The following is a 12,264-nucleotide window of genomic DNA, read 5'->3' as shown; positions in this document are numbered from 1 at the left end:
TGTGAATGAATGAATGATTGAACACACCAGGGCCCTGTACACTGCATGTGAATGAATGAATGATTGAACACACCAGGGCCCTGTACACTGCAGGTGAATGAATGAATGAACGAACGAACACACCAGGGCCCTGTACACTGCAGGTGAATGAATGAATGAACGAACGAACACACCAGGGCCCTGTACACTGCAGGTGAATGAATGAATGAACACACCCGGGCCCATTCATGGATTGATAAATTCCTCTTCTGTGTTTGAGAAGAAGCCTGCTGGAATTAGGTATAAAGTGTATACATTTAAAATGCTATGCTTTGTCTCTGCAGGCCCCAACCATGTGTCCTTGTTCAAGGCTCTATGCTTTCTGTCTCTGCAGGCCCCAACCATGTGTCCTTGTTCAAGGCTCTATGCTTTCTGTCTCTGCAGGCCCCAACCATGTGTCCTTGTTCAAGGCTCTATGCTTTCTGTCTCTGCAGGCCCCAACCATGTGTCCTTGTTCAAGGCTCTATGCTTTCTGTCTCTGCAGGCCCCAACCATGTGTCCTTGTTCAAGGCTCTATGCTTTCTGTCTCTGCAGGCCCCAACCATGTGTCCTTGTTCAAGGCTCTATGCTTTCTGTCTCTGCAGGCCCCAACCATGTGTCCTTGTTCATGGCTCTATGCTTTCTGTCTCTGCAGGCCCCAACCATGTGTCCTTGTTCATGGCTCTATATATGCTTTCTGTCTCTGCAGGCCCCAACCATGTGTCCTTGTTCAAGGCTCTATGCTTTCTGTCTCTGCAGGCCCCAACCATGTGTCCTTGTTCATGGCTCTATATATGCTTTCTGTCTCTGCAGGCCCCAACCATGTGTCCTTGTTCAAGGCTGACGGAGAACTGTCGGATCTCAACAGCAAGCTGCTGCTCTACTATACGCCACAGGTGGTTGAACCAAACGCAGAACAAAGGCATTGTAAAATATAGTAACTAAAACAACAGCTAAATTAATATTTGTGTGTGTGTGTGTGTGTGTGTGTGCGCGCGTGTGTGCGTGTCTCAGGCCTTCAAGAGTCAGATCTGTGTGGATTTATCTCCTAACCACCAGTACGACGGCAGGCTGACAGGCCACAGAGTGGTGAACTGGGACATTAAGGTGAAGCTCTTGAATACTTCCTTTACTCCAGGGGTCTTCAATGACCCCTTGGCCGAGAGAGAGAGAGAGAGAATCCAAACCCCCACAATATATTGTATAAAATTGTGTTGCAGATTAAACTGTTTGTGGGAATTTTTGAACAATGTTGCCTGTAATGACATGACCAAACCAGGTACACCAGATTCATTTCCTTCATCTACCTAGCTCAATGGTTGAGTATTTGTAAAAGTTAAACTGCATTTGTATAGAATGTTTAATGCACAGGAACAATAAATCTGCTTGCTTAATGTACAGTAACTAGTTGAAGAGTCTGCTGGCTTTACAGGCTTTCTCCGTATCTCCTATTCAGAAAAACACCAAGGATTTATCTATCAGCTATAAGTATTCAATGTCTTTGACTTTTCTGTTGACTTTTCGATTGACAATTCAGCGGACCAATGAGAGTATGCAGGCCAGGGTGGGTGTTACAGTATTAGCTCCATCTCTCTTGGAACTTGTTCCAGGCTTTCTCCATCAGGTCCGAAATCCTAGTAGGAACAAGGTTAAATGATGTGTCTCCACAGCGTCCCTCAGAATGAAATTACTTTGACAATCATGGCAAGATAATCTAGAAACTAGCTGAAAAGTTGTTAGGGTGAAACTTTTTGAGGGACTGTACGTGCAACTGTATTTGCAACTTTCTTTTTGCAACTCTCGCTTTTTTTTCCACATTCTGAGATTATATCTTTATTTCATTTTTGCGTTGCAGCATGTGCTGATGCCTTCTTGGCAATGTATCTTAACAAATCAGTTCCTTATCTGGGTGAGAGTTGACAGGTGAGGCAGGCAGCAGTGGCATGACAGTGAGTTGGCTTGCTGCATGGGGCAACAAGATGATAGGGAACTCCCATAGGTTGTGTGTAGTGTATTAATGAGCTGTAGTGTACAGGCCAGAGATGGGGAAGTGTGACAGACAGACAGACAGACAGATCACAGGAGGGGAGCTAGATGGGTATGTTTACATAATGGTACATGTTTATGACCTTTACTTTTCTGAAGGTGATCAAGACTAATTATCATCAAATCTATTTGAGGTTATTTTACACGTGTGTGTGTGTGTGTGCGTGTGCGTGTTCTCTGCAGGACGTGCTGAACACGGTGGGGGGCATGGGGGTGTTGCTGCCCCTGCTGGAGCAGGTGTGTGAGGCAGAGCAGACGGACAGCGGAGGAGGAGGAGGAGGCCAGGAGACCACCTCTGATCTCCTGGGACCAGAGCTCACCAGACCTGCGGCCATGCTGCTGCCCCTCAAGTCCTCTGGTTAGTGCTGTACTGTGTGTTCATGTCACCTTCTTCAGGGGACCTGAATTTGTAAGAGTCCTAACCCGACAGTTACCGATGTATATATATATCGGTACATATTTTATTAAGCACTTTCAAGCTGGCTGGCATCCCTATTTTGAGCGTGTCATTCAAATAGGCGAAGATTTCCACAAATATAAAAAGTCGATATACAAGCTCACAACAAAGCGCAGTGAGGTTGTAGATCAGCTATATATTTTTTATTTTTATTTTATATATTTTTATATTTTTCAGCTATAATTATATTTAGTTTTTGAATTGGGCTTAATAAAAATAAGCTTTGGTGCTTGTAGTGTGTGTGCTGTTAGTGGAGTGACGGCTTAAGTAACAATTAAACATATATGGTTATGCAAACCCTGCTGGCATGACCAATTACTGTATGTTATTTTGACATTGACCTTGTCCATGACCATGACCATTTAAACATTTTGACCAAAAGTGTAATCCTCTCTTTGAGGAAGCCTACTGATAATTCCCACTAGGGATGGGGATTTGGGCATTATTTTGTAAACATGTTGTGAATGTATTTATTTATCTGCGGTTAACCGTAGCATAACGTCGTATATCTACAGTAGATGTATAATGACTGGACACACCAACTGCGTCGTTGAGTTGTATGTTGTGCAACTGATGTCACTACTGTACTTGAATGCAGCAGGCATGCACACAGAGACCACAAATGGAATGTTAGTCATCACCTGTCCTGGAAATGTTTTCACAGCCTTGTGGTTTCCCAGTTGTCACTTTTAGAAGCTACGGTTTGTTTATATATATAAAAGCCAAGCTCTTCAAAACTAAAGTGAAACTTGGCTGGCATTTATTATGAAGAATACAAAGCCACCTCTTCCCTTGCCTTTGAAGTAAATATAGATTTCGTGGCAGCTTTTTATCAAACACAACTGCGGCTCTGGACCCAGTGGTGTGGTTCATGATATACTCCGTCAGAGACCGAAAGCCTGGCACGCTCACCTGGCCTGGCACGCTCACCGAAAAACGTGATTTGTCTCAGAGACTGGCTAATGAGCAACACACACGCACGCATGCACGCGCACACACACACACACACACACACACACACACACACACACACACACACACACACACACACACACACACACCGTGACACATGACAGAGATAGTGTCCTCTACAGGAGATGAGGCGTCCTGTAGTGCAGCGTAGTAGTTGTTGTAGTAGTTGATTTTGACAGCAAATGTTTATTTAGTTTGAGTAATAGTCTTTTGAATTAAATTCCATTTAGTTTTAGTCATATTTTAGTCACCTGAAATGTTTTAGTGTTTTAATTCACTAAATATCATACGATTTTAGTCGACTCAATCTACAGTTGATGGCATTGTAATGCCTGATTTTACACTTGGTTGCACTCTGAAGATAACCGATCTACAAGCTCACAACGTGCCGCAGCTTATCTTTTAGTTCTACTAGATCTCTTCTCCACTAGTCCCCTAACATTTTAGTTTAGTTTTTATTTGTTGACAAAATTGCCAGTATTAGTCTTAGTTTTAGTCATTGTATCTTACTTTATATTTCGTTTTGATTTAGTTTTCATCAGTGAACTGGATAGTTTTGAATCAACACTGGTGCAGAGCTGCTGCTCGTGGCTTTAGTGTACACTGCACAGCATGTGGTATAGATCTCGTCTTGACTTCCCTTATCTGTCTCCCAGAGGGTCGACTGGAGAGGAACAGCATCGCGGCCTTCCTCCTTCTGGTGAAACACCTGATCCGTAACCATCTGGTCAATCAGGAGAGTCTGCTGCAGTGCCACGGCCCCAGTGTCATAGGAGCCATGCTCGGCAAGGTAACGTAGCTCGCGTCACTACAGCAAAGCACACACTGGCACGTGTGTTTTTGTTGCTTCGTGTGTCCTTATGTCCATATGTCCCTATGTATGGTAAATGGTGCATTTTTATAGCACCTTTAATATCCAAGGTGCTTTACGTAGCGCTTTACATTACGCATTACGTTCACCCATTCACACACACATTCACCAAAGTTGTAATCATGGGTAATGGGTAATTATCAGCTCTATTTGTCACTGGCGTCATTTCTCATATTTTACTGTAATTGTTCTCCATGTTTACCTGTCTTGTACCGTATTGACATGTCTGGTTTTGTATGGATAGTTATATCACCTCTTTTTAACCGCCTGCTTAGGGACTAGATGGAAAGTATAGCTTATGGCTAACTCTGGCCCATTTACATGGACTTTTACTTTGGTCCAAAGTACATTTTGATGGCAATACTTTTGTACTTTTACTCGAGAACATTTCGAATTACGGACTTGTACTTATAACAGAGTATTTCAATATTGCAGTGATACTTTTACTCAAAACAATTGAGTACTTTGTCCACCACTGGCTATTTGCAGTATTACATGCCAGTGTGTGTATCCTTGTGCAGAGTCTCAAACAGTCACTGTTTATAGATGTGTGATATGAGGTGGTCAATGTACAGAGGACACAGTACAGTATAGATATGAGGTGGTCAATGCACAGAGGACACAGTACAGTATAGATATGAGGTGGTCAATGCAGAGTACAGACACAGTACAGGCCCCCAGAAGCGTCACAGTGGTGCATTATTTTCAGAGGAACAATTTAATGGGGTTCCAGCAGGATATGTTGGTGTTTATGAGTCTGAGGTGGGGCATCCTGTGAGGAAACTCTATTCTAACAACCACACACACACACGTGCATGCACACTTACGTGGATTACGCGCACACACGCACACACATACACACGTACAGTACATACAGTGGTGTATAGTATGTGCTCAACCATGTTCATGAACACACACATGGGAAAAGAAACATAACGGAAAAATGTCCTACTGTATATAGACAAATTCAAATTACTTGAATCAATTCACTATGATTTATATTTTTGCAAGATGCACAATGCACAACCCAATGAAATCCCTATACCGATTAAAAGCTACTCCCAATCTCACCATACAGATCTCTGGGAACAACTGGGTTGTTGCAGCAGCCACTGATATCGAGCAGTGGTTCTCAACGTGGGGTCAGGGCAGGGGACCCCCATGGGCCAATGGTCATTGAAATGGTTGCAGGGGGTCCCTAGTCTAACGTATTGATAGTTAGGAACCAAATTATAACCTTACAGGTCTGTAGCTTTGACAGTGTACAAATCAGAGAGCGTACAAATGGAACCACTGTCAGTTCATGTGTGTTGTGTTGTGTGGTGTTGCCGGGCAGGTTCCAGGCTGCAGGATGGACATGAACGTGCTGATGTCCTGTCAGTTCCTGCTGGAGCAGGTGAGCAGCGAGGGGAACGCTCCTCTGCTGCAGCAGCTCCACCAGCACCTCCTCTACGACTTCCGCGTCTGGACCAACAGCCACTTCACCGTCTGTCTCGGTCAGTGGATTTTCAACATCCATTTTCAGACCTTTTTAATACCTGGCTTTAACCCATTTTGACCTGAGATCAGATTAAAAATGTCTTCTACATCCTGACAGTTTTCTGAAAAAGCTATGTTTCTATGTCAGTCGTTCTGACATCCGTTTTCAGACCTTTTTAATACCTTTAACCCATTTTGACCTGAGATCAGATTCTAAAAATGTCTTCTACATCCTGAGCTTGTAGATCTGCTATTTTTCAATAGCTAAAGCATAGCATAATGCTAACACCAAAAGGGGTTCCCGCCCAAAATGGGTTAAAAAAGGAACTGCATCAGAAGTAATCAACAAACTGTACAAAACAAACGGGTCGAGCATTGTCAAATTGTCAAATAATATAACAAAGAGGCAGAAATTGAGAAAATAGCTGATCTACAATCTCACAATGCCTCAGAGCATTTAATGATCGTGTTCCGGCTTGGTTCAATGGAACCATCGTAGTATACACTAAGTTCCAATTTATTTGGTATCACAAAAAAGCTGGTGCCTTTTTATATGATGATGATGATGATGTACGTATGATGACTTATAGACACAGGAGCCACAGTAAACGCGCTGCTACCAACTAATAGACACCCCAAACCGTGCAATACGTTTTCTGCCATAGTGTGTTTTCTTTTTGCTGGAGCACCTGCACCTTGCTCATGTCTCTGCTATATGCAAATGATGGTCTCGGAGAACAGAACAAGAAAAAGAGACGAGGCTGTAAGCACTTTGGAACAAAGATTGAATACATTAGTGTTTCCAGTCCCGACTGGGTTGACTATTAACCCATTTTGGGCGGGAACCCCTTTTGATGTTTTAAACATTATGTTATAATTTAGCTATTGAAAAATAGCAGATCTACAAGCTCATAGCGCGCCACCAAGTGGCGCGCTATGAGCTTGTAGGTCTGCTATTTTTGAAAAATCGTGAAAAGATTTATTTCAGAAAACTTGAGGATTTCGAAGATTTTTTTTAAAATTTTGAGGTCAGGCCTAAATGGATTAAAGTCATTCTGCGCTCCCAGGGTTATAATTATGTATAATTATGGATATTTTTTAAAAGCAGACTAAAAACACACTTGTTCTCAGGCCAGGCCTTTTAAATCAACCTCCTTACCTTGGAGAAATGGTTGGACAATGTGCTCCTTTCCTCCGCCACTGTCCTTCTGTTTTTCCGGGGTGCTCGCCCCTCCTATGCCCAGCTTTGTGTGTTTGTGTGTACCCCATAGCGATGATTTGATTGGCTGAGCAATGTGTGTACCCCATAGCGATGATTTGATTGGCTGAGCAATGTGTGTAGTGTGTACCCCATAGCGATGCTTTGATTGGCTGAGCACCTACAGACACAGAAAGATGGCTATGGGAGGCAGCATTCTGTGTCTGCAGAGCCATTGAAGTACGACAGAGTTACGACATCTCCGTTCACTTCATGGGGCCAGTCCAATGGCGGCTCTTCTACATAGACTTCTATAGGTGAAGAGCATTGCGAAGAGTGACAAAGTCCTGGACCGGAAGTTGCCAGAATGCACTGGACTCGGGCAACAGCCCAGCTTTCATGATCTTAAATCCCTTTATTTTACATCGTTTTTAGTAATGGTACAGCATAAACATTACAGAGACTTTAGTTGTCACTGTACAATACTTTAAAACAGTTGTCATGTTGCACACATGCCTAAAGTTGGTGATATTTGCCGCCCTCATTGAAAACAATATATATTGTGTTTCAGAATCCAACTTGTAACTCTCCAGGGCGGCATGAACAGCACTCGAGCGCTGTTTTCGTAACTCTGGCGTAACTCTATAACTCTATGGCTCTGTGTGTCTGTAGGTGCTCAGCCAATCAAATCATGGCTCAAATCATCTCTCGGTGACCACTGACCAGACAAAACGCTCAGAGCCTCGACATGCTGCTGCCGTTTGTAGAACAGTGTAAATATATGGAGCTCCTAATGAAAACATACAGTCACGTTTTTTGTAGCGCAGTGGAAATACATGGCGCTCATATTGAAAACGGGGCCCTAAATGTGGCTTTTCGACACGTTTTCACCTAACCCAAGTTAACCAACCCTATCGAAAGAAAACTGAGAAATCCCCTGAAAATAACGTGGATTTTTTCCCCTTTGTTTTCTCACCGTATGCAGGCCATGTGAAATACCTGTCGTCTGTGATCAGGGAGGGCAAGCAGCGCGCGAGGAGGAAGTACGGAGTGCAGTATGTCCTGGACAACATCCGGGCCTACTACAGGTGAACCAATGGTGGAAAAAAGTGACCTGTGATCAGATTCTAAAAATGTCTTCTACATCCTGACAGTTTTCTGAAAAAGCTATGTTTCTATGTCAGTCGTTCTTCGATTTTTCAAAAATAGCAGACCTACAAGCTCGTAGCGCGCCACTCGGTGGCGCGCTATGAGCTTGTAGATCTGCTATTTTTCAATAGCTAAAGCATAACATAATGCTAACACCAAAAGGTGTTCCCGCCCAGAATGGGTTAAGTAATAGTATCAATACTGCAATGTAGAACTATGTTACTTGAAAGAGAATTCCGCACTAGACGTTTTTTTTTTTTTTAAACTGAATTCAGATGATAATGTGTATATTAACAAAAAAATCACACCTGTGTGAAGTAAGTGGTGCAACTTCGTGTGGGGGTCCCTTGGCCTTACAACATTCCATGGACTAACTTTTCATATCATCTAGAAAAGTTAAACAAAAAATATATTTTTTTTGCGGGATTGAATAAGAGATCTAGTCTAGTGTAAGGCTAGATCTCTTATTTACGGAGGGCAAATCTACTCATGCAGAATGTCCCATTTAAAAAAAGTTCAAAATGTCTAAAAAAAAATCTGACCTGTCTGAAGTGAGTGGCGCAACAGCGCCCCCTGTTGGTACCCTAAACATACACAGGGACAGACAAAGCTGGGCATTGGAGTGGCTGCACCCTATGGTTGCACCACCAAAACTCCTGGTGAATCATGACCTTATTATTCATTATTATTATTATTTTTTAAATCACAGAATCGAAAGGTTTTATGGGCATGATTGACCAGGATCTTGGATGGCTTTGATTCTAGGCTTAGAATATTTTTTTGTAAATCTATGGGGAAAAAAATGAATGGCCGATTTTTCAGTGGAACCAGAAAACCACGGCCACTGCACCCTTTAAAAGGTATAGAATTCTTGCACAAACCTTGAAATAAAAAGCTTTTTCTTCCTTTCCTTTCCTCAGCCTAGAGAAAGATGGCAGCCCTCTGTCGGAGGAGAAGCAGACGGTGCAGGAGGCTCTGTTCACCCTGCTGAACGACTTCCTCCTGAAGTCTCCTACCAGCGAGGAGCTGCACAGCCTCATGGCCTACACACTGTCTGTTGGAGAGGAGCGGCAGGTAGCGTGCACACACACACACACACACACACACACACACACACACACACACACACACACACACACACACACACACACACACACACACACACACACACACAGCCTCATGGCCTACACGCTGTCTGTTGGAGAGGAGCGGCAGGTAGCGCGCACGCACACGCGCACACACACACACACACACACACACACACACACAGCCTCATGGCCTACACGCTGTCTGTTGGAGAGGAGCGGCAGGTAGCGCGCACACACACACACACACACACACACACACACACACACACACACAGCCTCATGGCTTACACGCTGTCTGTTGGAGAGGAGCGGCAGGTAGCGCGCACACACACACACACACACACACACACACACACACACACACACACACACACACACACACACACACACACACACACACACACACACACACACACACACACAGCCTCATGGCTTACATGCTGTCTGTTGAAGATGAGCGGCAGGTAGCGTGCACACACACACACACACACACACACACACACACACAGCCTCATGGCCTACACGCTGGCTGTTGGAGAGGAGCGGCAGGTAGCGCACACGCACACGCACACGCACACACACACACACACACACACACACACACACACACACACACACACACACACACAGCCTCATGGCTTACATGCTGTCTGTTGAAGATGAGCGGCAGGTAGCGTGCACACACACACACACACACACACACACACACACACGCACACACACACACACACACGCACACACACACACACACACACACACACACAGCCTAATGGCCTACACGCTGGCTGTTGGAGAGGAGCGGCAGGTAGCGCACACACACACACACACACACGGCCTCATGGCCTACATGCTGTCTGTGGGAGAGGATTGATTGATTGATTGATTGATTGATTTAGTTTTTTTTTTTTTTTTTTAAGATATTTTTTTGCGGCTTACGCCTTTTATTGGTTTTTTGAAGGGACAGACAGTAGGCTGACAGGAAACGGGAGAGAGATGGGGGAAGACATGCAGTAAAGGCCGTGTCGGGCTCGGGAGTCGAACCCGCGGCACACTGCGACTGGATTACCAGTCGGGTGCCCAGACGGTTACGCCACCGCCTGGGCGATTGATTTAGTATTAACAGTTTGCAGAATTACAGTACATTCCAAGCACAACTCGATACAAAAACTGTTAACTGTGCACGTCACACTGATAAAGCATTACACTTGTTTACAACAGGGTCCACCCTTTTCAATTCATCAGAACATTTAGAGATGTACAAATATACACTTCTATATAAAAGAAAACAGGAAATCATGTAACGAGGTAAAAAGGGAAAGGAAATATATACAGTAAGGGGGCGGGGAGATTCAGATTTGACAGGGGCCAGTTTCGAATTGCAGCCGCCCGTAGGTGCTCTTTGAGAGCGGTTTTGAAGGAGTCAAGGAATTCGCATGTCTTAATGGTTGTTGGTAGGGCGTTCCACATTTTGGTGTCATATGAGCGAAATTAATTTAGTCCCTTGTTTGTGAAGCGGTAGGTAGTGCGCACACACACACACACACACACACACACACACACACACAGCCTCATGGCCTACACGCTGTGACACATGACACAACTGAAAGCTAGCCTGGTAAACCCGGCCTTCCCCCGTCGCGGAATTCCCATTTGGCGACCGGGATGGTCTACTCACTCTACTGTACCAGGCTAACTGAAAGCATCACTGGCGCGAGCGTCAAGAACATAGAACCGAGCTCTGAGATTCAGAGAAGTGGAGATCCATTTGACTCCTCCAGTGTGGCTGCAGCCGTTTAATGCTTGCAGTGTGTATGGGCGTTTACATAATCGTAGTTGTCGCGTGGAAACCTTTTTCTTATTTTATTATTATTATTAAAGATTGAGTGCTGTGATTTTTGCACTTTTTCTGTTTTGTATTGGAGTTAACGTTGCTCTAATAGACCCCCAGGTGTGCTTATCATATTCAAATATGTCTTCCCTATGTATTTTTGGTTTCTTCCTGAAAGCTGTAAGCCCAATCGAAATACACCACTTTAGTGACATCATAACTCTAACCCCTCCCCCCATTATCATATGACAGCTGTGGGTGAGGCTTAACCCATATACTGCCTCCTGCTGGACGCAGAGCCAACCGCAGACTGCCAAGCCTATTTCAATGCAGCACACACTGGACTGACATCCTGTTTTGGGCGTCCATGTTTAATGCTAAATAAATAGCGTCAATGCTAGCGAGCTAAAATGAAGCCATCCTTGCTCTAGAAAGCGCCAATGTTCCCATCGAAACCACCGGATAATCAGCAAAGACCTCCGAACATCGCGCATTTTATCCAAACCATGGAGAGCTCCGTAGATTAGGAGTTATTCAGCTATTTAATCAGCCTGTATAATGGGAGTCGGACGGCAGAGCGGTTGCGCAACCCGGTCTAGGATCGCCAAAGAAGGAAAGGCCAAGCCAAAAAAATAGAAAAAAATAGAAATCAGCGATCCGGTTTGATATCAATAATAAAGCTTATCAGACGGAACATTACGCCAGAAGCAGTTGCTGGTTGGATTCCTTCTGACGGAACGTTCCGCCACGAGCAGTTAACCCATTCTGGGCGGGAACCCCTTTTGGTGTTTCAAGCATTCTGTTATGCTTTAGCTATTGAAGCTTGTAGGTCTGCTATTTTTAAAAAATCGTTAAAATGTGCCTCAAATCTTTCAGAAAATTGTCATGATTTAGAAAACTTTTTTTCTTTTTTTGACGTCAGGCCTGAATGGGTTAAACCGTTAAGTTCAGGTGGATGGTGCTAAGGTTGAACACTTTTTTGAATAAATAATAATAATAATAATCTTCCTCCTAGTATAATCATGTTTTATTTTGATTATTATTAAGCTTTGACTGATACAGGCTTCATGAATAACATTCAAAAAGCCAGTCGGTGATCTGCAGCTACTCAGTCGGGGGTATAAATAAACTGAATGTTGGATGATTAAATGCCATTGA

The 12,264-nt window shown here is 43.9% G+C and overlaps 1 protein-coding gene across 2 annotated transcripts in view; it reads left to right on the top strand.

Annotated features, from left to right (window-relative positions):
- nbeal2 (neurobeachin-like 2) overlaps positions 1-12,264 on the top strand; it is a 120,289-nt gene that overhangs the window by 48,105 nt on the left and 59,920 nt on the right. For both annotated transcript variants that reach the window (XM_079504424.1, XM_079504423.1), the window contains 7 exons: positions 832-914; positions 1,033-1,125; positions 2,248-2,422; positions 4,150-4,283; positions 5,701-5,860; positions 8,027-8,129; positions 9,111-9,264. In XM_079504424.1, coding sequence (XP_079360550.1) covers positions 832-914; positions 1,033-1,125; positions 2,248-2,422; positions 4,150-4,283; positions 5,701-5,860; positions 8,027-8,129; positions 9,111-9,264 — 902 coding nt within the window. The remainder of the gene's footprint in view (positions 1-831; positions 915-1,032; positions 1,126-2,247; positions 2,423-4,149; positions 4,284-5,700; positions 5,861-8,026; positions 8,130-9,110; positions 9,265-12,264) is intronic.

Source organism: Electrona antarctica (genome assembly GCF_951216825.1).
Source record: "Electrona antarctica genome assembly, chromosome: 6".
Classification (NCBI taxonomy): domain Eukaryota; kingdom Metazoa; phylum Chordata; class Actinopteri; order Myctophiformes; family Myctophidae; genus Electrona; species Electrona antarctica.
Note: the sequence above shows the minus strand (reverse complement) of the source record. Positions and strands in the feature narration are given on the sequence as shown.